The sequence below is a fragment of the Desmodus rotundus genome, unplaced genomic scaffold (genome assembly GCF_022682495.2).
Source record: "Desmodus rotundus isolate HL8 unplaced genomic scaffold, HLdesRot8A.1 manual_scaffold_274, whole genome shotgun sequence".
Classification (NCBI taxonomy): domain Eukaryota; kingdom Metazoa; phylum Chordata; class Mammalia; order Chiroptera; family Phyllostomidae; genus Desmodus; species Desmodus rotundus.
Window position 1 is genome coordinate 22776 of NW_026527340.1, and position 26987 is coordinate 49762.

At 67.1% G+C, this 26987-nt stretch overlaps 1 protein-coding gene across 1 annotated transcript in view; it reads left to right on the plus strand.

The window, feature by feature from the left end:
* BAHCC1 (BAH domain and coiled-coil containing 1) overlaps positions 1-26987 on the plus strand; it is a 56788-nt gene that overhangs the window by 22603 nt on the left and 7198 nt on the right. Inside the window, exons 3-16 of the mRNA XM_053917785.2 lie at positions 2582-2761; positions 10862-10984; positions 13485-15245; positions 15492-15600; positions 15913-16121; positions 16284-16442; positions 16648-16865; positions 17015-17348; positions 18302-19144; positions 22250-22449; positions 22573-22709; positions 23183-23296; positions 25301-25418; positions 26075-26355. Of these exons, the coding sequence (XP_053773760.1) occupies positions 2582-2761; positions 10862-10984; positions 13485-15245; positions 15492-15600; positions 15913-16121; positions 16284-16442; positions 16648-16865; positions 17015-17348; positions 18302-19144; positions 22250-22449; positions 22573-22709; positions 23183-23296; positions 25301-25418; positions 26075-26355 (4786 nt within the window). The remainder of the gene's footprint in view (positions 1-2581; positions 2762-10861; positions 10985-13484; positions 15246-15491; positions 15601-15912; positions 16122-16283; positions 16443-16647; positions 16866-17014; positions 17349-18301; positions 19145-22249; positions 22450-22572; positions 22710-23182; positions 23297-25300; positions 25419-26074; positions 26356-26987) is intronic.

Below are 26987 nucleotides of genomic sequence, written 5' to 3' on the forward strand. Positions count from 1 at the left end.
TGGTGGGCAGGGGACACCTCAGACCACCGTCCCGGGGACCTGCTGTGCAGGCCCAGGCTGGGGGTGTGGGGGCTGGCCGGCAGGTCGGGAGTGTGAGAGCCCAGGGCTGGGGTCCAGGAGGGAGCAGCCATCAGAAGGGGGCCTGCACAAGCCTCCCTCATTGGACTTCCGAGATCACTGTGGCTGGAACATGTCAAGACACAATATTTGCACGACTAGGCTCTAAAGTTTCCATGTGGAAAGAGGAGTGGAGACCCCCCAGGTGATGGCCCACTGCGTAGGGGTACTTGGGGACCCCTGCAGGTTGCTCACTTCATCAGAAAGGGTCCAGTGGCTGGGATGGCCGGGCCAAGTCAAGTGGAAAGGGGACCATGCTGGTGTGGAGTTCCTGGCCACAGCAGGAAGCACAGCCTGTCACCAGTGTGTCCCTGGCTTTTTGGAGCCAGGACACAGGCTGGCTGAGCTCTGCTCCCTGCCTCCGTCCCGTCCCACAGGCCCCATGCAATGGGGCCCCCTTTCTGGGGCGCCGTTGGAACAGGATGCCCACGAAAGTCCCCGCCCAAGGCCAGGGCCAATCTCCAGGTTCCAGTCTGGGGGCTGTTGGGCTAACCCTCCACTCAGCCTCAGGCCAGCTCCCGCCAGCCCTCACGCTGGGAGATGGCCCTTGAGGGCCGGGGCATGGGTCTTCAGGGGTCACTTGCTGCCCCTGAAGGGGCCCTGTCTGTCTGAGAGCTTCTGAGGGAGCTGCCTCCGCACCTCCGTTTTCCTGGCTCGGAGGACCCCAGGGCCCTATGGGTGCTGGCTAGGCCCACCAGCCCCCTCTGCGGGGGTGTGGGAGTGCCCAAGGTATGGGGTTCTCAGGCCAGGCTCCTGGAGAAACCCTTTGTCCAGGCCCAGCTTTTGGACCGGGCTGCTCCCCACTGTCCCTGGGAGAAGCCGGGTATGAGGGACTTTCCTGGGAGGGTGTGGGGGCGGGCAGGCCTGGGTGAGGCAGGAAGAGGCCTCACTCACCCCACAGGCATGGCCCCCCAGGGGTCCTCTCCACTCTGCTCCACCCACCTGCTTGGGAGGCCAGCACTTCCCTTCCCAGGCTGGCGTCCCCACCCCTGGCTGGATGGGCCTGTGGTCTGGCCGTGGCCCATGGCCGCCCCAGCCCTGCGGTCCGGGAAGTCCCTGGCTCCTGGGCCCTATTGCCCCCTGCCCCTGGGTCCTCTCCGGGTCTCCCTGCAGCCTGACACCCACCCACCCCAGCAGTCAGCTCACACAGCAGTCCCCGGGCAGTGCTGATGGACCTTTCTTCCATGGCCTGCCCAGGAGAGCTCCCTGACAGCCACATGGCCTGGCCGTGGAGTGTGGGTGCCCAGGGGGGCAGCCCTTCCCTCCCCAACTCCAGCTTCCCTCCTCTGCTGAGTCACCCCGTGACTGGGGCGCTCCCAGGGCCAAGCCAGGCTGGATGAAGCATCACGAATTCACAAAGCCCTCCTGCCTCCTAGGCTGGGAAACAGCTGCCCTGATTCACCTGGGGCTGGGCCTGCCACCTCCCAGGCCCCCGCACACCCTGGCAGGCCCCTACACTCAGCCCAATGGGCAGCAAGCCCCCCACTGCCTGCTTCCCATCCCCTGGGAGAGTCCCAAGCCAGGCTCACTGCCTTTGGGGAGGTGACAAGGGCACCCTGCCAGGGTGGGGGCCGAGCCTGCAGCCCGGGACCACCCACCAGGCAGCGGGCTGGTGCTGGGTGTATGGGTATGTTCTTCCTGTGCAAGTCGCTGGTCTCCATGGAAACCCAAGCCCGCTCACGCAGCCTGGCCTTGGCCACTGGCCTTGGACAGAGAGGGGACTCAGTGGTGGTGTGTGCGGGTGGGCGTGGCAAGCCGGAGTAGGCAGGCCCGCAGGCTGGCTGCTAGGGAAGCCACCAATGTCCTGGACTGAGTGACTGCCTTTGGCTCTGTGCCAGCCCAGTCAGGGCCTGGCCCTGAGCCAGCAGGGTGACGGAAAAGCAAACCCACCCTCCTCCCTCCTCTCCCTGCTCCTGCCTCAGTGTCTCCTCCTGCTCGCCTGGGCTGGGCCCCCAGTCGGTAGACCTGGGAGAAGGGGGGCCGGCTTGGAAAGGCCAGACCCCAGTGCCAGCTGGAGGGTGGCCAGAGTCTGCTGGGCCTGCAGGGCAGGGTGGGGCCCCGGGGGCCCTGCTGACCCCGGCCCCTTCCCAGAGCTGTGGGCAAAGTGCTCTGGCCGGAGGCCTGGGAAAGTCAGGGGCTCTGCCTCCCAGAAGGCTGCCCACGGGGCAGCCCATCCCCCAGGGTCCCTGAACAGTGCCCGGCGCCGGGTGGGTAGGGGTGGGCTGGGCTGGGGGTCGGGGGGCGACAAGTGTGCCATTCTGGAGGGTTTAGCAGTAACAGGAGGCACTGAGGCCTCGGGACCCTGAGTGTGGCTGTCGGGCCCAAGCGGCAGCCTCTCCTGCCCCAGCTTCTCGACTATTTGAAGGCAAAAGCCCAAGGAGCTTGTGGCCTGAGAGCTGCCCATGAGGGCTCTGTGGAGGGGTGCTATGCCTGCCCAGGCTGACTCTTGCCCCTGTGTCCACAGCCAGCAGCCGCCTGATGGGGAGCTCCCCGGCCTCCTCTTTCATGGGCAGCTTCCTCACCGGCAGCCTGGGCTCAGCGGCCTCTTCGCACCCCAGCGGCCCCACGCCCGCCCCCTCGGAGCAGGCCTACCGTGGCTCCCACCCCGCCCCCTCCCAGCTCTGGTTCTCCCACTCCCACGAAGGTAAGTCAGGGGCCTGGGCCCCCAGGGCCCAGCATCCAGGCCAGGGGTGAAGCCCCAGGTGCCGCTGCTGTGCCAAAAGGGCCCTGGTTAGGGGCTGCCTGCCTGCGAAGGAGACCTTGGAAATGGGGTGGGCCCGCCAGGCAGTGGCCCTGGCCAGATGTGCAACGCAGCTGGGCAGAGAGGGAGAGAAGGGGGCAGGGCCAGGAGGGCTCCAGGGAACCAAGGAAATGTGGGACCCAGCTGGGCCGGTGCGGCTGGGCCTCGCCCTCCGCCCCCAGCTGCGCCCACCCCCAGACTCAGGGAGGCATGGGCTCCAGATGTGCCAGCCAGGAGGGAGGGCCGGGAAGAAGGGAGCTGTCACCACACTGAGGCTACCACTCCGGGGACCTGGCCCAGAACAGAGCCCTCCCAGGCCCCCACCGCCTCAGGGTGGGACACAGCCCTGTGCACACAGTAGGTGCCTAATGAATATGAGTGGTCGGAGGCAGGAGGGCCCCTGGAGGCCATTGGAGGATTCTGGGGCACCCCTGCCCCTGGCTGGCTCCCTGCTGTCTGCTCAGTCCCTTGGCACTGTGACATGGGCAGTGGCCCTGAACCTGTGGCTGCTGGTACCCTCTGGGCCTTGTCCCCCGTGGCACGGGGAGGGTTAAGCCCAGTGGCGGCTGGCACGTGGAGAGGTGATTGCAGTTGGCAGCGGGCACAGAGGGCTCTCCGCCCCTGGCACCGGCACCCCTGTCACTCAACGGCTGCCGAGCGGCGGGCGTTGTTTGCGGAGCACGCGGACCCACACACCGGCCGCGGGGCCGCCAGGCGGGAGATTAGCGCCCAGCACTGCTGGGGAGCGAGAGAAGCCTCTCTTTGTGTAACAAGAAAGGGGCTGTATTCCAAACGGGACAGGTGACGAGTGAGGGACAGCTGTTAAAATGATCTGGGCTCGAAGCACCGTGCGGAGGAGGGCACATGCTGGGCGGGCAACACGGAGCGAGGCCGCCAGCCCTGAGGGACACGGGTGGACAGTGCAGGGCCCAGCCCCGACCGGGTCTGCACTCCCGCGGGCAGACTGGAGCAGCTGGAGCAGGTCTGGGCCCTGGTGTGTGGCCGCCTGCCTCACACTCCAGGCGGCAGTGGCCTCTGGCTCCCGGGATATCTGTGGGAGGGAGGGGGGCGGCTGGGCGCCGGGGGGGGGCTGGCAGGGGAGGCCACAGCAGCCTCATGGGCCCCTCAACTGACATAACGGCCACGCCTGTCTCCGGCCCGGCCACAGGTGTGCGGCACACCCAGGCTAGCTGACTTGGTTTCCCCTTCTTGCAGCAGTTGTCCCCAGTAGGGGCCTGGGAGCGGCAGCAGCTCAGCCGCCCCTTGGGGACCTCTAGGCAAGGAGGGCGGTTTGTGGGCAGCACCACCTGCCCCGGGCCCTGGTGAAGGTGCCCCAGCCCTGCTCCTCTGCTGGGGGGGGAGGCAGCCTCCAGCCACTCACTTCCCCCAGCCAACCGCCACCTTGGCGGGGCCACTTGTAGCTCTGGGGCAACCCACCGCGCTCAGCCACAGCCTCAGGGGCGCCCACCTGGCTGGGAGTGAGGCCCGTGGGGGGCACCCCATCCTTCTCCTGTCCATCCTGCCCACTGGAGAGGCAGCTCTCTGGGGGCAGGGGCCACCTGCTGAGCAGGGGCAGGGGTTGGAGCTGGGGCTCACTGAGGCGTTCCTGCCCCACACCAGCCCCGAGGGCTAGTGGTCATCTGTCCATCCCCCAGCCCCTCTGGGTGGACACGCCCACGGTTGAGCTGGGGAGAGTGCACCTGTCTGAGCAGTGGGTCTGACAGGACAAGCTCAGGTAGACTCAGGACAAGAGCGGCAGATGTGGCTCCGAGCCGCCCTCCCCGGCCCCAGAACAGGGAGGTCAGTGTGGGTCCCACCTGAGGTCAGCGGTGCCCCAGTTTACCCCTCCCTTCTCCCCTTCTCTGCCTTCAGTACAGTTGCCCCGCCTGGGGATCCCCTTCCTGCGGGGCCCTCCCCCCCACCCTGCTGTCCGGTCGGCCTGGGGCAGCCCCGCCGGCCACGTGGTGCTGGCCGCCTCCTGTGAGCTCTGCACACGAAGGCCAGCGAGCTGAGGGCGGGGCGGCGAGTGGCAGAGCCGGCTGGCTGGCTGCCCTGGCAGCGTGCCTGGCTGCTAGTTTGACTGGGTGCCAGCTGGCTCCCCGCGTGCTGGGGCCTGTTTCTCTGCCGTGTGTGTTGGGGGAGGGGCACGCGACACGGCCCGAGAGTGGGGGCCGCAGGCACGGTGGGCCGCCTGGGCGGGCTGCTCAGTGCCTGGCTTCGCACCCTCATCCGCCCGTCCTCTCTGCCAGCCCCAGGAGAGGTGAGAAGGCAGGTGCCCCCCAAATCCTGGCCAGGGCTGGGCCTCTGAATGGGTTCTTACCTTTGGGGCAAGGAGGCCAGATAGGGCAGCCAGTGGGGACCAGGTGTGGGGGGGTGGCCCAGGTGCCCCCCATTCCAGGCAGGTCCCACCTCTCCGTTGGCAGACCCAGCCTCCCCTGGGGGGCAGCTGGAGTGCAGGGGAGCGGCCCTGAACATCTGGCCAGGGGCAGAGCCTATGTGTCCCTGGCCTCCTGTCCCCCACAAGCTCACACAGTGAGGGGCCCCTCCAGCGGCTGGACACTCCCCTCTGGGGCTTAGGGCGGGGGTGGGTGGCGGAACTGGCCGGGGTTGGGGTGAGCCAGTGTCCAGCCAGCCTGCCCCAGGGGTCGATCAGGGGCGGGGGCACAGCACAGCTGCTCCTATTGTCCGAGAGCCTGGCCCCCTCTCTTCTGGTCCCTCCCCCCAGCTGCCTGGCTGGGACCACCCACAGGGCTGATGAAAGGGGATTCTGTTCCTGGGGGCTCATCTGGGGAGGGGTGGGGCCCTGCGGCTGGGCCACATGGCCTGAGCTCCTCGTGGTCTCTTGTGCCACCTGGAGGGAGAGCCGTGGGCGGCAGGGGGTGCACGTGCCAGCTCCGCCCCAGGCCTGGCCTTGGCAGCTTCTCTGTGGGAGCCACACCCTTGCCTGCGCCTCTGGACTGGCTGGTACCAGGGCCATGCCAGAGAACTATCAGCGCCCCTGCCAGTCCTGTCCCCCAGCTTCCCGAGTCCCCCCAGCTGCCCCTCTGTCTTTTTCCATCTCCTCTGAGACCCCAGGGCTGGCCGGGGCTTCTGGGAGCTGGCAGAAGGCTGGACCATGGCTGTGTGAGGGACGGAGGCCCCACCCAGCAGTCAACACCTCTTGTGGCCTGGAGGCCCTCCTGACCCCACCAGCTCAGCTTCCAGAACTGTCCCAAGAGCTCGCCCCCACCGGCGCCCCCTGCCGGTCCCCTGCCCCCCCACCCCCCACCCCCAGTTGTGCCAGCCTCCCTCCTCTCCTAGCCTGTTTCCCCGGCGGCCGACATGGCCTGTGAAGGGCCACTTACTGTCACCCCCAGCCCCTGCCCTGAAGCCCAGGGAAGGGGCCTCCTCCTAGGTGCGGCACCCTTGCCCTTTCTACCTGTCCCCTGCCCAGGGGCCAATGGGATGACGCACTGTGCTGAAATGTGGGAATAGTGTCGGGGGAGGGGCCCAAGCTCCCTAGAACTCGACACAGTGGGAACAGGCGCCCCCGGCCCCCGCCATCTTCACCAGCTAGAGGGGAACCATCCCGTCTGGACCTCGGGCCCCTCCAGAGCCTTCCCAGGACTGTGTGCGGCTGGTCCCCTCGCCCCGGCCCGTGCCCAGCAGAGGGAGCGCTGCTGGCCCCACGGCCGCAGGGGGCCCTGAGGCAGGGGCCCCGGCTCCAGTTCAAGGCAGGTGGCCCACCTGTGGCACTCAGGGTGAGCGCAGGTTGTCCTACTCCTGGCCCTGGCATGGCCCTTGCCCTGCCTACTTCTCCCAAAGCACTGTGTTGTGTGGGCGGCGGGTCAGGATGGCTGGACAACGCCCGGCCCTGGTCCCTTGCAAAGGGCATCCTCACAGCCAGAGGCTGCGTTGGCCTCCAGTCCACGGCGCCAGGCCCTGCGGCTGGGAGAGCCATAGCACCTCCGAACCTCGGTTTCCCCATCCGCACACCACACTGAGCAGAAGTGCTGTTCAGACCCCCATGATATAGGCAGCACAGCCAGGGCCAAAGGGAGGCCTCCTCAAGTGCCTGCCCATGACACCTCTGTCCCTGCCTGTGCCTGTCCCCTGGTGGGCCGGGGCCTTGGCACTGTGCTGGGCTGACGCTGGTAGTGGCGGAGGGTCCTGTGCATGGGCAGCCCTGGGTCTGACTGGGTGGGAGAGGCCTCTGTCTGCCGCTCATCTGTGTGGGCGAGCTCAGGGTTCCCACGGCCCCACGTTCCTGGGACCACCCCCCCAATCCCCCGACAGCATGCTGACCTGTGCGAGTCCAAGATGCTTCACCCGGGGGGCTTAAGGCCTGCAGGAGAGCCAGGGCAGGAGGTCTAGGCAGGCAGGGCAGGGCAGGAGGAGCTCCTGGGCTGTGTGGAGTGTCGGCAAAGGTTTGGAGGGCCACACCAGGTTGCTCCCAACCCCAGGCTCTGCACATCCGGTGGCAGCCCGGAGACCCAGCCTTCCGTCCCAACAGGCAGGCGTTGCTGCTCTGGGCCCGGGGCCTCACTCCTCCCTGTGGAGCATGTGCAGGGAGCCTGGGACTGTCCATGGGCCGCTGGGCTCCTGGGCGGGCTGCTGGGGTTCTTTTTCCAGAGGTGCCCCGGGGAGCCTGGCATTGTCCACCCAGCTGTTACCACACGTCTCAGCCCAGAACAGACCGCCAGGCCCCGCACCTGGGATGCCGGGGTCAGTGTGTGTGCATGCGCCGGAACCAGGCCCCCTCAGGCCTCTGTGGGGGCTGACTGCCCCGGCTGGAATGAGACAGGGTCCGCGTGAGCGCGCTCTGTGGCCCCAGCCCCCAGCTGTGTGAGGCCGGGGTGTGGGACCCCTGACAGGCTGAGTTTCCAAGCCCGCCCTGGTCCGGAGAAGGCGTCTCACTCAGCTGCTCCCACACTTTGAAAACAGCCTGGACGCCCAGGGGTGTCTGAGCCTCCCACCCCTTCATTTATTTCCCCTGCACAGGGTCCCTGCCTGCCGCCCCCTGCTGTCCTTCAGGCCCTGCTTGCCCACGCCCCCAGCAACCTGACTTTCCTGGGTGTGGCCAGCAGACACCAGGGATGCAGTGGGGGGGGGGGCGCTGCCTGCCGAGGGGTCGGGAGCCCAGGCACCTGGCTACGCCCACCCCCACCCCCCTGGCTAGGGCGCCGAGAGCACTGACTCTTGGCTCTCTCATCACTCAAGTCGTGGGATTGGGTTGGGTCTCCTGGCAACCCAGCAGTGGGGGCAGGATGGGGGGTCCTCAGGGAGACATCCACTCAGGCCTGGGCCCCCTTAGAAACCTCGCTGGGGTTTCCAGGGCTCTGAGCTGGAGGGCGGGGCCTACAGGTCTAGGGCTTCACTGCAGGTGCCGTCTGTCAATCAGAGAGATCACAGCAGCCCCAACCTCAGCAGGTGCGAGGGTCTGGGAAGGGGGTTCTGGACCGCACTGCCGAGAGCAGTGCAGGCCAAGGAGCTCCAGCCGCGTCCCAGGGCGTCCGGCCCCTCCCCCCAGGGCTATAGCCACCACGTTGCTGTGCTTTCTCCCTGCCCTGAGCCCCCAGGGACACCCCCACTCTCCTCCCAGACAGCCCCTTCAAGGGCCTGGCAGCCCTGGCTTCTGGGCTCAGAACAGCTGCTCTGATTCATAAAATCCATTTTTTATTTTCTTCAATTCAGAAAGTGTGGTCTCACTGGGAAAGGAAAGGGCCTTTCTGCGGCTGGGCCGGGAGGACTTCTCCCCTTCCTCGCGCTGTCCCGCCCCCACCCACACCCCCTCTCCCAGCCCTGATTCCTGTTCTGGGGTCCCCAGGGTGCAGCCTCTGCAGCCTGCAGATGGAAGGCGGCCCCTGGTAGATTTCTGCCCCTCCTGGTGGATGTCACCACCTTGGGGCAGGAGTGGAAGCACAGGCAGGGCCATGGCCCCACTCCACCCCCAGAGGCTCCGGCAGGAAGGAGCCCACCCCTCCGCGGCTCCCCCAGAGGGCGGGTGGGCGGGAGGCCCGGACCTCCCGAGGGGTCACAGGGGGGTCCACGCCTGGGAAATGGAGTCTGGGAAGGAGGAATTTACAGACTTCTGTTTACCAAAACGAGGCCCTGTAAAACATTTAACGGCAGCCAATTAAAGGGGGCAGCTGCGTGGTCTAACCACTCCCCCGGGCAGCACACTCGGGCCTCTGCCCCCCGCCCCCGCCGCTTTTGTCCAGGCTTCCGGGAGCTGAGTGTAATCTAGGACACATCTGCTCCAGATGTGTCTCCGCACACAAACCAGGCCGGCCAGCCGGCTCTCCGGGCTCAGCCGCGCCTGGCGGGAATGGGATGGGGGTGCAAGACAGGACGGCAGGCCTGGGAGCCGGCCGGGCCCCCTCGGTGTGCCGCTCCTCGCAGCCTCCACGGGTGCGGTCCCTCGGCCTGTGGGACCTGGACACCGGGGCTTGGCAGCCATCTGTGGCATCTAGGGCTGAGTGGTGGTGGCCGGTCACTGCTGAGGGGCCCTCTGGGATTGGGGTGCAGGACGCCCCATTTGGACTGGGGCCTATTTCCTGGGGGACCCTGAAGTGCCTCCAGTAGACATCTGACCACTCCCCTGGGCTCCGGCCCTGTGCAGCACCCCGACCATCCCTCTAGAGAGCACCCCAGCCACCCCCAGCACCGAGATAGTGTCCAGGCCATACCAGCCTCCACCCCCACCCCTACCCCCCAGTCTGTCAGCCCCTTCAGGGAGAAACACCATGCAGTGTCCCTGGGCTTGGCCTCAGCCACCCGTGGTGCTCCAGGCCCACTGAGGACGAGCGGGCCTGGAGGCCTGTGGCTCGGGGCTCCCTTCCCACGGTGCGGCTGCGATGGTGCTCAAACCTGCCCAGGGACCCTGCCTGGGACCCAGCCTGCCCTCCCTCTCGCAGCCCCTGGTGACTTGGCTCCTGGGGAAACCCCGGGATCCCCACCCCCTGGTCACAGCAAAGGCAGCCCATTATCAGGCAGGAAGCTGCTCCCAGTAGCCAGTGCAGTCGTGGGGCCCCCGAGAGAAGCTCCTCTGAGGCCTGTTCTCCCTGGGCAGACGCTCGGAGCATCAGCTGAAAGCATGAGTTTTGGAGTCAGACAGGGTCCCACCTGCCCCGTCCAGTGGGCACCTCGGCCAGCCCACCGCTCCCTTCTGGACCCACTGGAGGAGGAGCCATGTGGCAGGTGGCCTGGGGGCTCTGGGCCTCCAGGAGACAGGCCACCTCTCCCCTGTGCCTGCTCCCCTGGCCAGTTAGTAGTTCTGTCCTTGACCTTTCTGGGGGACAGCAGGCCCGAAGACACTGGGGGACAGTGTCTCAAGTAGCCAAAGCCCGCCAAGGTCCAACGCCGATGGGGGGGCCGGGTTCCAGGGTACGGCTGGCACTCCTGTGCTGGGCAGAACTGGGCAGGGTGGACCGTCTAGACCCCTCAGAGTAGCCTGACTCAGAGGCTCCAGGGATGGTCTCAGGCCCCAGAACCAACACAGGGAACTCCTGGAAGGTAATGTCCCCAGTGCCGGGGACCCTTCAAAGATCTCGGAGTGTGGAGGAGGCCCGGCTGGTGGAGAGCCCAGGGCCGTGACCTCCAGCAAGGTGGATGCCTGCCACAGCTGACCTGCGCCAGACCCGCCCTGCCCACGCTCCTGGGGCCAGTGGGGAGGGGCCAGGAAGGCAGCATCTGGCCCACTGTGTGTATGGCGGCCCCTTCCTCCCAGAGCCCCTGTGGATGCACCGCTGCGAACTGGGTGCCACTGGACAGAGATGCCCCGCACCGTCCTCCCCTTGCCCTCAGCCCTTTGGCCGTGCGATCGGGGCAAGCGGAGGGACGGTGGCGTTAGTGGATCCGGAGTTAACAGGATGTATTGACGGGTCGATTCCCCGCGGGCGGCTGCTCACAGGGCTCCAAGGGGCGTCGCCCCAGGGCTCCCACCAGCTTCTCACCTCCCGGGACTGGAGAGCAGTGGGCTACAGCCTGGCGGTGCCTCCGCAGCCGGTCCCCTTGCTTCTCTAGCTCCAGGGTACCCCAGATTTTCGGGGAGTCTGGCATCCACTTTCCTACCCATGAGCCACTTGGATCACCATGGAAACAGCAACGTTCTCTATGGACAGCACCGTTTCTATGGAACCCAAAAAGGCAAGTGCTGGCTTGGGGGCTTGAGGATCTGGGTGGGGCCTGGGCGCAGGGCATCCTGGTGGGCCTGCCCCTCTGGGTCTGGAGGAGCCTGGGCCCGCTTCTCAGGCCCCGGGAGGATTTGAGCTCTGGACCCTGGGGGCCCAGCCAGGCAGCGGGTTCTGCAGGGTCCACAGGCACCAGGAGACACAGCCAGGCCTCCTGGAGCTCAGCGGCTCAGGTGGAAGCCTCTCAAATAACCTGGGCCCCAGGGGCTGGCTCCCCGATCCCTCATTGCCTGGCCTTGCCTTGCGCTCCCACCCCCAGCAGCCCACAGGTCCCAGGATGCTCAGGTGGGGGCGGGCGCAGAAGCCTGCACTTCCCGCCCCACTGGGCAGCTCACGGCCAGGCCCCGCCCCACACCAGGGCCTGAGGCTGAGGTTGGGGCTTTGCTAATGAGAAGTCAGGGCTGGTGGGGCCGTGGGGAGGACACACACACACACACACACACACTTGTGCAAAGCCCTCGAGGGCACAATCCCAGCCAGGAGCCTACAGAGACCTGTTGGGGGTGGCCAAGGCCTCGGCGCCCTGCCTCGGCTGGGGTGCTCTCTCCATGTGAGAAAGGTCTCCCTGGAGTGGTGCCCAGGAGGCAGGGACATTGGGCTAGTTACTATATTTCAGGTGAGGTGACAAGTGATATGGACTTGAACCAGGACATGGGGCCTCGTGGGGGGCCTGGAAGGGGCATGAGGGTCAAGGGGTCCTAGGCAACCCCTCACGACCCTGGCTGTGGGCAGGGCCCACCTGCAGAGCAGAAGGCCCCTTCAGCTGCCACACAGAGGGACTAGGGGGCCTTCCCAGAGGCACCCTTGCACCTCTGGGCCTGGCCAGACAGCAGAAGGTCTCGGCCTCGGCCCAGCCCAGGGCTGGCCAGCTGGGACTGGTGCGGAGAAGGCCCTGCCAGCACACAGGGCCAGGGAAGCTCCTGTCCCAGCCAGGGGTGGGCAGACGCCACGCGCTCTGCTGCCCAGAGCACAGCCCCTCAGACAACAAGCGGGCCCCCTAGACTCCCACCTCAGCTGGCGTGTGCAGCTGTTTTGACAGCGTCTGTCAGGCGCAAACAGGTGGTCCCAGCCCCAGAGCCAGGGACCCCTCTGGGCAGTGGGCCCTGGCGGCCTCTCCGCTTTCACAGTGTTGGGGTGGAGCCCCACCCAGGAACCCTTGGGTTTTGGAAACCTAGCTAATTAGGCTCCGCCTAGGCCGCCCTTGTTCTGATTGGCAGGAAACTGGCAGGGAATTTATGCACCTGAGGATGGTTTTACAAGTTCCAAACGTTTCCTTGGTCCCCTCCTCTGCCCTGTCTCTGTCTCAGGGCTCCAGGCCATCCACGCTGCCTGTCCACCACCGCAGCTGGGTACAGAGGGGGTGGTCCCCAGAGATGGTAACCTGGCCCCAGCTTGGAGAGCTCTGGGTATCCCCAGGGCTGGCTGGAGCCCCATGAAGAGAGCAAGACCTGAGCAGGAAGCATTGCCCCAGGCCCCAGGCCCCGGCTGGACAGCAGGCCAGGCCCAGCACGGGGAGCAGGGGCTGGGGGGGTACACCCACCATCCACCAGAGCAGATGGTCCCGGAGCTGCGGGGCTGTTGAAAGCTGATAGTGGGCCAGGGGTAGGGACAGCCAACCAGGACCTTCCTCCTGTCCCTCTTCCTGAGAGGCCCACCGTGGCGATGAGGGGGCCAAGGGCCTTGCAGAGGGTTCAGGAGGTGGGTAAGCGGGGTCCCCATACCAAGCCCAGCCTCAGCCCTGTCTCCCCCAGGCCTCACTCCTACTAGGGTGTGGGCACTTACAGGGGCCCTTGGTGGCCATCCACAGGACGCGGTCCCACCTGCAGCAGCCCTCGCGCAGCTCTCCGTGTGGCCGGGCCTCCTAGCGGCCGGGCGCTGTGCCAGGCCCAAGCCACGCCGCCTGCCACATGCACGGCCACTCGGCCATCAAGCTGAGCGGCCTCCACAGCTTTAGGGTTCTGATGGCGTCTCTAAAGCTGCACCGAGGCGGGAGGGGAGTGTGAGGGGACTAAATGCTAATGGAAAAAAAGACGGGACCAGTGTACAGGCCCCCGGCATTACCTGCTGCCCCAGACCCCATCCGTGGGCCCTGCCTGCTCCCGCCGGGCGGGGGGCTAGGCACCTTCACCGCTCCTCTCCTGGGGCCTGAACACAAGTGAGAACCTTCCCCGGGGGTCGGGAGTCAGTGTGTGGTGGGGACAGAGCCCCGGCTGGGGAGGACGAACAAGTTCTGGAGGTGGGCGGGTGTGAGGGCCGCATGCCAAGGCAAAGGTGCTTAACACACTGAACTTCCCACTTAAAAATGGTTCAAGGGGTTGGTTTTAGGTGACGCCCCTTTCACCGTTTTAAGCCTTGTTTGGACCGTGACCGCGGGCCGCTGCCGGCCAGCGCAGGGTGGGGGCGGCTAGAGGTCTGCAGCCCCGCCGCCTGCTGACCTTGGCTCTCCCGGCACGCAGATAACTTCTACCTGCGCAACCTGCCCCCCCAGCCCACACTGCTGCCCACCAACCACAACTTCCCCAGCGTTGCCCGGGCTGCCCCCAGCCACCCCATCGGCTCCTGCAGCCGTGACCGGGGCGAGGCCGCCACGCTGCAGAAGGGCGCCAAGGAGTTCGACCGCTTCCTCATGGGCAAAGAGCTGGGCAAGGAGAAGGCTGGCAAAGCAGTGGAGGGCAAGGAGCGGCCGGCGGCGGAGGAGGACGGAGGCAAAGAGCGGCACAAGCTGGTGCTGCCCCTGCCTGCTGACGGCCCCTGCAAGGAGAGCACCGCGGCCAGGGGCTCCTGCGAGGGCCGCCCCAAACACCTGGCCTCCTGCCTCCTCAACACCAAGGTGCTCAACGGCGAGATGGGCAAGGCCACGCTGGCCAGCTGTGCGGGCAGCGTGCTGGTGCGGCCCGGCGTGGGCATGGTGGCCTCCGGACGCTGCCCCAAGGAGGTGGCAGGGCCCGCAGAGCCCGGGCAGGCCTTCGGCGAGGGCCTGGAGAGGCGGCAGGTGCTGCAGCACGCCGTGCCCTACACGGTGCCGTCCGGCCTGCCCGCTGGGCCGCCCCCGCCCCTCAGCACGGCCGCCAGCTCCTTCCCCTGCCTGCAGCTGCACGCCGGCCCCGAAGGGCTCTGCCCACTGCAGGACAAAGTGCCCCGGGGCCTGAAGGCCAGCGGGCCCACCTTTGTGCCTTCCGTGGGACACCTGGCCGACAAGAGCCGCTCCTTCCAAGGGGCCGAGACCTGTGCCGTGGCGGGTGAGGGCAAAGACCGGCACCTGGACGGGGCCTTGGCGCCTGACCATGCCGCACCCTACGGGGTCTCCTATGCCCACCTGAAGGCGGAGGGCAAGGGTGAGCGGCGGCCAGGGGGCTTCGAGGCAGCCCTCAACCCCCGGCTAAAGGGCCTGGAGTATCTCCGCAGCACAGGCCCCGAGGCCCCCTTCCCCGGGCTCCCTACAGGGGCACTGGACAAAAGCAACTACTTTGAGTTGCCCACCCCCGCCCAGGACTGTCCCCGGCCAGGTCACCAGGACCCCCTGGGTGGGAAGGTCACCCAGGCCTGCTGCACTCTAGACAAGACCGCCAGCAAGGAGGCGTCCGCGGGCGCCCCCGGGGCCCAGAAGGTGGCCCGGATCCGGCACCAGCAGCACTTGGTCGCCCCCGAGATGGAGCCAGGGGGCAGCGGGGCTGAGTCCAAACGCAAGTCCCTGGAGCTGGCGTCTCTGGGCTATGGCGGGCCCCAGCTGCCCCCGTGGAGCGTCCAGTCAGGCCAGGGTGCCACCGTGGCCATTGGCGAGGAGCACAAGGGCAGTGCCTACCTGGACCCCTTCAGCAGCGGCCTCCAGCAGGCGACCCTCCTGCCCCAGGACCTGCCCGCCCCGCCCGATGAGGTTTCGGCCATGAAGAGCCTGCTCAAGTACAGTAACCAGGCCCTGGTCGTTGGCCAAAAGGCACCCTTCGTGGGCCTGGGTGGTGGCCTCAAGGCCAGCTGTGCCCAGCAGGATGTGAAGTGCCCAGCCACCAAGGCCTCGGGCCAGACCCCCGGGGAGGTGGAGAGGCCCGACTGTGCCCGAAGCAGGGAGCACGAGGTCCCGCACGGCGACGGGGAGGTGCGGCAGCCCCCCGTGGGTATCGCGGTGGCCTTGGCACGGCAGAAGGACACAGTGAGCCGGCCAGACACGGCCTACAGCACCAACGCCGGGCGGCAGGGCCGGGCAGCTCCCGCCTTTAAAGGTACGCAACCCCCCCCCCCCCCGGGGGGGAGGCACGGGGAGAGCTGCCCACCTGCCCTTGTCCAGGCTCCCAGGGCTCTGGGGACCCTGGGCCCTCCCAAGTCTTCAGTCCTCACTGCCCCACCTGCCCCCGAGCCCAAGGCTCCTGACCCCAACCCCCACAGTCCCTGAAGGCCGGCAGTGCCTGGTCGGCCCCTAGCCGAGCCTCCCCAACCCAAGTCCCTTCTGCCACTTCCGACCTCTGCAGCTGGTAGTGGGCCCCGCTCCGCCCACACGCTGGACCTGGAGGCCGACGAGGAGCGGGCACGCCTGTGTGAGGACCGCCGGGGGCTGGCCAGCCGGGAGCTGCTGCTTCAGTAAGAGCCAGGCTGGCCGTCTGTGGAGGCAGGCCACACCTCCACGCTCCTGTGGCCGGGGGACCGGTTGGGTGCCCTGTGGGCTGGGGGATGGGCTATGCACCCACCCCTGGCCTTGCTGGGGTTTCTGGCCACGCTGGGGGGAGCTCTGCTGATGGGACCCCTGCTGGGATGGAGACCCTGATGTGGAGCCCCAGCTCCCCCTGAGACCCACTCCCGGCTCCCTCTGAGGCTGACAGCTGCAGGGTCTGGTGGGGGAGCAGGACGGGCAGCCAGCGCTGTCCTGAGCCCCCACCCACCCCGTGACTGCAGGGACAACAAGGACCTCGTGGAATTCACCCGGACCCACCAGTCAGGCGGCTGCCCCCGAGACCTGCCCCCTCACCTCCTGATCGCTGGCGGCTCCTCTCTGCAGAGCGGCCAGCTGGCCGGGGACCCGGCACCCCACCCCCACCCTGCTCACCCCCCATGGCTGCCCCGCACCCGCAGCCCCTCCTTGTGGATGGGGGGACACTCCTACGGTCAGTGTTCTGAGGACAGCCAGGGGCTTGGTGGGCAGGGCTGGCCTGGGGCTCACGCCCTTGGCTGAGTGTGGGAGGCCTGGGAGCCCCCAGTCCCGGGCCAGGACTGCGGTGCCTCCTGCCTGCCCTGTGCCAACTGACTGCTGTGCCACGTCTCCCCAGGCCTTGGGCACCCCGCCCTGCACCAGAACCTGCCCCCCGGCTTCCCCACCTCTGTGCCCGGCTCTGTGCCCTCGGTCTTCCCCCTCTCCCAGGACGCCCCCACACAGCTGGTCATCCTGCCCTCAGAGCCTGCACCCCACACTGCCCCCCATTCACTTGGTAAGGGCTTCCCAGGCCAGGCTGTTTGCGTGTGGGGGTGTGGGGAGCAGGTCTGAGGAAGGGAGCAGCCCCGTGGGGGTGGGGCGAGGAGGCAGCAGGGAGGTGGGTGAGCTCGAGGGGTGCAGAGGGCCAGCTGGGGTGGCTGGGGATGCAGCTGGTACCCCGTGCCTGCTGGGGCTGATGGCTTCTCCGGCCCCACCCACAGCCGAAGTCATGGACCAGGCCTCGCTGTGGCCCCCCATGTACGGGGGCCGGGGCCCCACCTCCCACATGCAACACCCAGGCCAGCTCCCCATGTACTCGAGGTCCCAGTTCCTGCGGCAGCAGGAGCTCTACGCCCTGCAGCACCAACCGCAGCACCAACCTCAGCACCAACCTCAGCACCAACAGCAGCTGCCGCAGCAGCGGGCCACCCAGTTCCAGGTACCAGCCCGGAGCCCACCCAGTGGGGACCCAGGGCTCCACTCCCTCTCTGCTGCGGCCCGGCCCGGCCCAGAGTCCCCACACACTCCCCCCACCCTGACGCCCTGCGCGGGGGCTGAGCGGGGCTGAGCCTCTCCCCCACCCGGCAGCGGAAGCCCGAGGACCACCACCTGGAACCGCAGGAGCCTGCCCAGGAGAAGGCCCTGAAGTCCACCCACAAGCCAGTTGCCTTAACCCCCACGGCCAAGGGCACCCCCTCGCCTGCCACCACAGGCCCCACCAAGCTGTCACCCTGCTGCCACTCTCCTGCCCAGAAGCCCCCCACCAGCTGCCCCACACCGCCGCTGCCATGTCCTGGCGCCCCGTGCACTTTATCCGGCTGCCTCGCTGGCAGCCCCGGGCCCGGCTCCCAGCTGCCCAGCACAGAGGAGAGGGGCGGAGAGGGCCGGCGGGCTGGAGCCAACCTCAGCACGCTGGAACCAGGTGAGGCCTCATGCCCCTCCTGGGTGGGCAGGGCTGCATCAGGGTGCTGCCTAGTTTGGCAGCTGCGGGGGTGCCCTCTGCTACCCCGGCCCCCTGGAAGGGCCTGGGGCGATGTTATCTGTCCCCTGCTCACTCTCTTCCTCCCTTCCCACAATCCTGAGTGACCTGCTGAAGGAGCACTTGGGGTCCCCTCAAACTCCTTAAAGCCCATGGCAGATGGGGCGGGACAAGGGTCAGGCCCAACTGACCAGCACTGGGCCCTGGAAATGATTAAGTGCCTGGCCCACTGGGGACGGTGGCAGGACCACGGGGTCCTGTCCCCAGCCTCGAAGCTGGGCCCAGGAGCTCGTCCTCCGCTGTCTGGGCCAAAGCTGCCGACTGCTTGGCCCCGAGGTGAGGAGGGCCTGCACGGAGGACTCTGGCCCAGCCCGGGCCCCGCCGCGCCAGCCCCACCGCCCGCCAGTGTCATTCTCTCTGAGTCAGGCTGCAAGGTTACCATAAAAGCCGTCCCAATTCCACAGTAAGGAGACTGAGCCAGCAGAAGTTGTCGGGGTCTTTCAGGCTTTTCCCCCCGTTTTTATTGCAGTTAATGGGGCGTAATGCTGCTGGCTCGTTCCGGTTCAGGGAAGCCCCTGATTCAAGTTTCTCATTTTAAGCCTCCTCCCTTTTCTGGTTAGCTGCACCACACCACACCAGAGATGGCCCCCCAGGGGCCCTATGAGTCCCCAAGGGGACAGCAGGAGGCGGGGCTCCCAGCCCTCCCAGCCCCGAGGACCGCCCCTCCTGCACGCGGAGTTTTCCTGCTGTCCCCCCCCAAAAACGAGCTCTGTTTCTGCCTCACGTATGTGTAGGCAGAGGCCCGGCTGGGACCCCTCCCTTCCACATGTGGGTCTGAGGGGTTTGGATTCACCCTGGCCGCAGCTGCTCCCCTGACACCCCCGTTCTGTTTGCAGACCTGCCTCTTGGACACACGTGCCCCACGGCCAGCTCGGGCTGCTTCTCCCTGTCCCCCAACGTGCACTCATCTGACCTCTCAGACCCCAAAACTATGCAAACCCCTGCCCCCAGGGCCCAGCCTGAGCGAGCAAGGACGCCTGTGCCCGGGGAGCCACCCCGCCGAAGCCCCCAGAGCCTGGAGGAGACTGGGCTGCCCTCAGGGGCCAGGGAGGCCCCCCAGGACCATGCTGCCATCCCCTGCCCTGCTGAGCAGGGCCCCCCAGAGAAGACGGCGGACCCCAGCCCACTGGAGGGGCTACAGGAACTGCAATGTGGGGACCTCCTCCAGGGAGGGGGCTCCGAAGCCACTGGCCTGGCTAATTCTACTCAGGGAGGGGCCCAAGAGGAGAGGACTATGGGGGAGGGGAGGGAGAAGGGGGAGCAAGAGCCCTCACCGGGGGCTGACGGCCAGGCACTGGAGCAGCAAACGGGGAGCCCCCAAAACCTAGACCAGGCCGAGCGGGGCAAATGGCAGGCCCCTGGCGAGGTGGGGCCAGAGGAGGAGGCCAAGTTTGAGGAGGATGAGCTGGAGGAGGAAGAGGAGGAAGAGGACTGGGGGTTGACTCCTGATGACAGCCACCTGCCCAGGGTGCTGCTGGGCCTGGACGCTCTGGTGGCAGCCACCATCGACCTAGGGGATTTGCCTGGCATCAACCCGCTGGACCCTCAGCCCCCTGCTGTCCCTGGGCCGCCCAGCACAGCTCCCCTGCCCCCCAGCTCAGGGACCCACGGCATTGCCCTGCTGAGCGAGTTGGCCGACCTGGACTTCCAGCCACAGAGGAGGGAGCCAGCCCTGCCAGGTGAGCGCCGCTGCTGCCCTCCCCTGGGGCCTGAGGAGCTGGCCCTTCCAGCACATGCCCAGGGTCAGCTGTGGCCCCCACCCACCGGAAAGCGGATTGCCCATCCATGTCACCCCCAGCCCTGGCGGCCAACTGGTCCCCAGGAGCCGGGTCCTCAGTGTGGCAGTGGAAGGGCCTCCAGGCAGCACCCTGTTGCCCTGGGTGTTTGTGACATTGTGAGGGAGGCTCCAGCATGTCCCCACATGTCCTCACACTCGGAGATGCCAGACCCACGGAGGGCGTGGGGGGCGAGGTGGCTGGGCTGAGACCTCGCAGCCCAGAAAGGGGGGAAGCATGCATGTCCGAACCTCTGTAGCCTTCCGAACCCCAACTCCCCCCTCGGCCTCCTCAGCTCCCTCCCGGGCCCTGCACGGATCTGCTCAGTCGCTGGCTCAGACACGCCCATGTCTGCCTGGCTGGGGGAGGTGGACTGAGACTGTTCCCAATGCCGGGGCTGGGGGCTGGGGGCTGGGGTGGCAGAGCTGCCTACAGGATGGGGTGCTCCTGGGCACCGCTCGGCCGCCTGGCCCCGCGGACGCAGTGGCAGGGGGCAGGGGCGGGCAGGGTGGGGGTGCTGGCACTGCCCCGCAGTGATATACGAAGTTGGGGGCAGCTACCTGCTTAGTCTGAGGGAGCCCCAGATGGCCATCCCTGCCACCCACGTGCCTCAGCAGGAGCAGCCCTCCTCCTGCCCCACAGGGAGCCCCCGGCCAGGTGTGCACTGCACTGATATTTCCAGAAAGAGCCCAACCAAGTCCTTGGCTTGCTGGCTTGTCTTCCCGAAGCATGAAGCTTCCCTGGCCCCCCGACGGCCACCCGAGCCTTTTGTGCTGCGTAAAGATAAAGAGGATGTTTCCATAAAGCGGATTTCCCCCGAAGGCCAGGCCGCTGCGTCACTCCCATGTCCCCTGCGTGGGGCTACCTCAGTGCGGGGGAGGGGCGTGCAGGGAGGAAGCAGGCCAGCTGTAGGGTGAGGCAGCGAGCACTGGGCAGGGCCCAGACCCCAGGGTGAGTGTGGCTAGCGTGAGGGCTCACGGCCACCCGGTCAGCGCGGTCAGTGCGTGTGGATGCCTGCTGGACCGGCGCCCCGTCCCTGGATGAGCGCGCTCGTGGCAACCAGGGTGGGCAGTGCAGTGGCCAGGGCTGGGTCTCCGCCCATCTTCCCCTCCTGGCCCACTCCCTCCCTGTATGCCCACCCGTCCTCGGTCCCAGTTAAGTGGCCTGGGCTCCACAGCTGTTCCCTACAAGCACAGTGACCACGGGCCTGAAATTAGCCAGGAGGTGAGCTCCATTCTGCAGCAGGGTGCAGAGAGAAGTGGGAGAAGATGGGGGGAGGGGGAGCCGAGATGAAGGCAGGAGGATCCCAAGGGGACAGAAGGACCTCCTGCCACCTTCTTCCCCAGAGGACACTTCCCGAAGCCCCCCAGACTGGGCAAAGCAGTGGGTGAAAAGCCAGGTGGGGGGCCTAGAACATGGGGGTGAGGAGGCACCAGGTCTGGAAAGGTGAGGCAGCCCGCAGACCGTTTGCTCCAGGGCCAGGGCTGGTCCCGCCCTCCCTGTCCCCACCATCTCCCCTAGCAGGCCTCGGCCTGAGGGTGCCCCCTGCCTGGGCTCAAGTCCCGGGAGCCCAGTGCCCCGCTTGGACTGCCCTGCTCACCTGCCCTCCCTACAGGCCGAGCCCCCCGGTTTCCCTGCCCTGCCAGCCACCACCAGCTTTCCCCATCGCCCAAGTCCACGGAGCCTGAAGCCTGCCAGGGACGGGGGTGAAGGCCCCCACCCCAGGCTCGGAGACTGCAGAGCCATGCAGGGTGTCCTAGAGAGGACCCCCCTCCCCCAGGTTCACCCAAGGAACTGCGGGGTGTCAGCAGGCTTAGCGTGAGGAGTGGGGGGCCTCAGGGAAGACTGAGCAGGGGAGGGGAGCAGAGGGGCTCCCCAGGAAAAGGGGGGACCCTGTGGGACTTTTAGCTAAAACTTGGCTTGCAGAGATCGCTCCCCGTCTGCTGGGGGTGAGCAGCCCCCAGCGCCCCACTCCTGGGCATCATGGACCCAGCCGCCATCTCTGGGCCGAGGGTCTCCCATGGCCTAGGCCCAGAACAGACGTCCAGGGGTGTGAGCTTCCAGCTTGTTCCATTGCCGAGGGTGGGTCACTGTCAGGCGCCTCCCTCTGAGTGAGTGGGTGTCTCCAGCGAGGCTCTGGGAGCGGTGGGGTAGTGCGCCTCTCTGCAGGTGTTTCACTCATCTGTCCGAGTTAGTGCGGCTCCTGGTTCCTGTCCTCCTCCGTCAGTGGCCCTGTCCCTCTGTCTGTCTGTCTGTCCCTCTTTAATTTCACAAGCAAACTGTCCCAGACTCAGCCCTGTGGCCAGTCTGTGTGTGTCCCTGGCCCACGCCGAACCTCTGCTGCCCCTGGAGTTGGCTGTTCTCCCAGGAGCCCAGGGCCTCTCCTTGGACGATGGGATTAGAACCTAAGTTTGGGGTGTTAGGTGTGCCCATTGCTGCTGGGGTGTCGCTGTTCCCCAGCGGAGCTGGCCGTGTGTTCTCCCGCTGAGACCTCCACCTAAGCCACCCGGCCCCTCCCGGGCTGCAGCTCCTCCTGGGGTCCGCCTGCCGTGTGCCCACCCCCATCTCTGCCTCCGGCCTCTCCCGGCAGTTGCCCCCGGATCCTGCATCTCCGCTCTGGCCTCTCCCGAGTGACACTGGCCGGGCGCTGACCCTGCGGGAGGCTGCCCCTCTCTGACGCCCCAGACTTTAACAATTCCGGGAGCAGGCGCAAAGGCGCAGGCAGCTTCTGTTAGAAGCGTGACGGGCACGGGTTTTTCCTAATTGGTCTGGGCCCTGCCCTTGTGACATCCCAGCAGGCCTGACCCGAGGTAGACACGGGGGACATCGCCCCTGCACCCCCAGTCCCACCGAAGCCGGTGCTGGGTGTGCACCCCACTGCTCTGGGCCCTCACCCCTCGGGCGCCAGGCAGCCTTGGGGCATCAGGGCCATGCCAGCCGTCCAGAGACGTCCAGGGGTGGTGTAAGCCCACCTCCATGCTCACACGCCCACCCTCATGTCCCCCACAGAGGAGGAGGCCGTGCTGACCTTCAACCTGCAGCGCCTGGCCACGCTGGCCTCGGCCTGGTCCCTGGTGGAGGCCGCCAGCCTGGACAGCCCTGCCTCCTCGGCCCGGCCTCCTGCTGCCGGCTCCTGCAGGGCTCCCCCGCTCACCCCCCGGATGCAGATCCTACAGCGCAAGGACACCTGGACCCCTAAGAGCAAGCCTGTGAGTGAAGGGTCCTGGCCACCCCACTGCCGTGACTCAGGGAGACCTCTGAGCATCCGGCCTGGCCACCTGCCTTCCCCATGTGGGGCCCTGGTGGCTCACAGCCCTGCCCCTGCCTTTCAGGTGTGCCCGCTGAAGGCTGCCATTGACCGGCTGGACACGCAGGAGGTGGAGATGCGCGTGCAGCTGGCTGAGCTGCAGAGGCGGTACAAGGAGAAGCAGCGGGAGCTGGCCCGCCTGCAGCGCAGGCACGACCCTGAGTACGGCCCAGGCCAGGGATGGGGCAGCCTGGACCCCAGGAGGCCTAGATGTAGGGTCACCTAGCCCAGGGCTGCTGCCCAGCGGTCAGGGGTCAGCCCAGGCATGCCAGGCTGAGCTGGGCTGGAAGCTGGGGTCTGGGAGGCATTCCCCCAGTAGAGGAACTGACCGGGGTGGGGGTGGGGGTAGGGACGGTTCCTGGTGGGAGAACGCCCAGCAGAGGCCAGTGAGGGGCAGAGGCCAGAGGGGTCTTTGTGGGCATGGTTGTCACAGGGGTGGACGTCCCCTAACCAGTGTGTGCAGGACTCTGGGACTGGGAGGTGGGGGCCGCGGGGACCCTGGCCCAGCCATGCCCTCCATGTGAGGGCTGGTTTCCCGGGGCCAAGTCTTAGGAAGGCCAGCGCCCCCCACCGCCAGATGCCATCGGGGAGCCAGTGTGGCTGGAGCCCCTGACCACCCCTCCTGTGGCCGCCAGGAGAGATGAGAGCTCACGGAGCCCAGCGAGGCGAGGGCCTGGCCGGCCAAGGAAGCGAAAATTCTCCAGCCTGCTGCCTGCGCTGCGTCCCGGAGGCGACGTTAAGAAAGTCAAGTGAGTCCTGGGTGCTTGGGGCGCCTCAGGGCGCCTCGGGCCGGTGGGCACGTGGTGGAGTCTGGGGGCTGCTAGCTCCCCTCCACAGCTCTACCCACCCAGCCCCACCCAGCCCAGAACTCTGGGCCACGAGCGTGCAGTGGACAGAGCCTACCACAGAGCCCCACTGTCCGCCCACTGTCCGCCCACTGTCCGCCCTCAGCCGTCCTGAGCTCCTTTCCTCTTGGAGCCACAGCGGGCCTGGAGCGCAGCCACGCCAGCTGCACGCACCTGGCCACGGCAGCGCCCGCCGGCGCCCCTGCCCGGCCACCCCCCGCGTGTGAGGCAGCCTTGCGTAAAAGCCTCTTTATCTGCACGGTACAAAGTCGTCGGTCACGCTGCGGTGCTGCTCACGGCTGCTGCACGATGTTATTATCCATTACCCGCCCGGCACAGTCGTTGCTGCACTCCCCGGCCTGGTATAATTGTCCTTCTCCGCTACAAATTGCCTCTCCCGGCAGGCCCATTTGCATAAATCCTCTGAGCTCCTCCAACCACGATTGGCGCGGGTGTGCGCACGCTGCATCAATCCTCATGATTTGGTAATAATAGTTAAATCGGCACTAAATGGTTCCTTCAATTAAGACAGAGGCAAAAAATTAATCTCGGGGCTTTATGTCACAAAACATTAGCAAATGCAGAGAAGGTTACGGGGAGGGGGAGTCCACGGGGCTGCCGGCGGGAGGGGCACCATATGGCTGGGGGCCTCCTGAGCCCTCCCTTCTCTGCCCCACCCAGGTGTCGCCCGGCAGGGGGCTCGGGGGTCTTCTTTGAGGGCCAGCCATTGCTGTGGGGGCTGCAGGCCAGGGGCCCTGCCGGGGAGTCCCTGCGAGGCTGCCCCGGGCAGCACTTGTGCAGCCTGGTGCCGAGCCCCCGGCCCCACTGCCGGTCCCGGAGCTTGCACTGGGCCACCTTCTCCTCTGAGCCTGGAGGCTAGGGCCTGGCGGGAAGGCAGCAGCCTCAGGGGAGGGAAGGAAGCCAATTCCAGGGCCCTACCTTCCCCAGAATCGGGGCTCCTTCCTGCCCACTCTCCATCCCACCGTGAGCCCTACTGAGGTAGGCACTTGTGCCCAGGCAGGAAGTGGGACGGCTGGGGTCCCGGGGCCAAGCATTCCTGCAGGCCAGCCTCCTGCCTGGCCTGCTCTCTGGGCAGAAAGGTAAAAGCAGAGTCTAACCACACAAGGCCAGGGCCCGCCAGGACCCTCAGCCCCCATCTGTGACTTATTTCAATTACCACCATATGGGTGGAGGAGGGGCAGTGAATGGCCCAGCCCCCACCCCCATCTGGGAAAGGACAGGCAGCCGCTCCCAGCCTCATACTTGTGGTATTCAGGGAAACTGAGGCTTGGCATCCAAACTTCCCAAGCCCCATCTGGGAGATGGGTGGCGAGGTGCAGGGTCCCCTCCCTTGAGACCCAGAACTGAGGGCAGAAGATGAAGCTCTCAAGGGCCTGAGACCAGCAGCGGGGGTCCCTGGGGGCCGGAAGGCAGAGCCGGGGCGCGGGTCTCCTTGACGGCCGCCCTCCTTCGCACAGCTGGGAGCGCACCCCGTGTGCAGAGCTGCACTCAGAGCTCACACCGGCACCTCTGGGCCTGGCAGCTGGACCGTGCACTCACCACGGGCCTCAGCCTTGCTGAGAGGCACAGCCGTCACGGTCCCTGTTTCCTAGTGGAAAGACCAAGGCCAGGGCCCCACTCACCCGGCGGCCCCGCTGCTCACAGAGCCTGGTTCCTGAGCACTGGGCCGCCCACTCTGTCAGCGGGCGGAGGGGGCGGGCAGGGAGGCAGGCGTCGGAGGGGCTCAGCCCAGGCTCGGTCCCCCTGCAGTGGCGTGTGCCCTGAGGGAAGAACCTTGGCTGGGAAAGAAGTGGGGCCCTCACAGGGGCCAGGGGTCTGCGCCCTGCGTGGGGTGCCCTGGTGTGCCTGCATCTGGCCCTTGCCCACCTGCCCCTCCCCTGTCCCCAGGGCGGTGCGGCCCAGCCTGAGCCTGCTGTGTGCCGAGCTGCAGGACAGCGAGGAGCCCGTGAAGAAGCGGAGCCGACTGGAGAAGGGTATCTACATGGGCCTGCAGGCCAGCTCTGCGGTGAGTTCCCGCCGGGGCTCAGGGTGTGGGGTGGCAGGCAGCAGGCAGCAGGTGACAAATGGGCCCCCAGCCAACACACGGCTGGGATCCGGTGCTCAGGTGAATGCACCGAGGCCCGGCAGCGTCAGGTCCCTCACGCAGAGGTGGCCCCTGAACTTGCAGGGCGGTTCAGGCTGGCTGTGCTCCATGACACCCACCCCATGCCCAGCTCACACCAGCAGGAGAGGAACCCAGGGTGTCTGGGAGACTCTCTGGGAGTGAGAGCCCCCAGGGCCACAGCGTCAGGTGCATACACAGGGGGTGAACAGGTGAGGGCACAGCCCTACCCTTGGGCAGCTCTCCACCCCACCCCTCTTCCAGGGTCCCAGGAGGCACGGGTGAGAGGTGCGTCTCAGCATTTTCTCACATTGCCCACTCCCCCCAGAACAGGAGTCTGGTCCCTCTGCCCAAGACGCACACAGACCCCTGGGCCTTTGGTGCCCATCCCCCCAGCCCAAGCAGGGTGGGCAGCGGGAGGGGCGGCGGTGGAGTTGGGGATGGGACAGGCCAGGGGGCCCCCTTGGCCCTTCAGGAGGGCAGGGCTGGGGCACATGCCACCGTCGGGCCGAGAGTGTCAGGTGGGGCCAGTGCGCAGAGCTGCCGCCTGCCATTCTCAGGAGAAGGTCCGGTGCAAGAAGAGCTGTGGTCAGGGGGAGCTGGCGTCCACAGTGGCCCACAAGGTTGCCCAGCTGAAGCCAAAGGTCAAGAGCAAGGGACTGCCTGCTGGCCTCGGCCCGTTCCCAGGAGGGCGCGTCCGGAAGAAGCTGTCCCGAGCCAAGAGCGCCAAGGTGTCTGCGGCAGCCAGACACCTGCAGCCTGAGGGTGATGGTGGCAGCGGTGTCAGGGAGTCGACACCCAAGTTCCCGGCTGAGATGGCCACGGCTCCAGAGGCAGGCAAGTGGGTCTGCTGGGCCGCCAGGACCCCTGGGCTGCAGAAGGAGGCCCCTCCCCAGTGCAGAGCCTGCGGTTCTCCAGGCCCACCCCCACCCAGACAGGGAGGAAGAGGGCAACCTGGAAAAGGGCTAAAAATAGCTCTTCTCCCATCTCCAGCCTCTCTCCCTGCCACGTCCGGCCAGGCTGACCTGGAGGGTTATCTGGGCCCCAGCAAACAGGTCCGGAAATGGGGGCCTGGAAAAACAGACACTTCCTCCCCAGCAGCCCCTGCCCCTGCCAGGCCCGCGTGACAGAGAACAAAGGGAAGGGAAGCCGAAGGGGAAGGCGACCTGCAGAAGAGCAGAAAGGGGCAGGGCTGCCCTGGGGGGTCCCCCAGCCTTCAAGGCCTGTTCCCCAGGCCCGGGTATCAGAGAGGAAAGCAGGCAGGGAAGCGAGGGTCAGAGAGATGTCACCCGTCCCCATCCGTGTCCACCACCCTCACCTGGACACGTAGCCCAGGTGCCTTCGCCCCAGAGCGGTTGCCAGTATGATGGTGATGGGGCTCCACTCACAGCCCCCCAGTTTATCCACACTCACAGTCTGCTCCCTGGACCCCACCCCAAAACGGTGACGCCCCTGACCTTGACCCCCACCTCC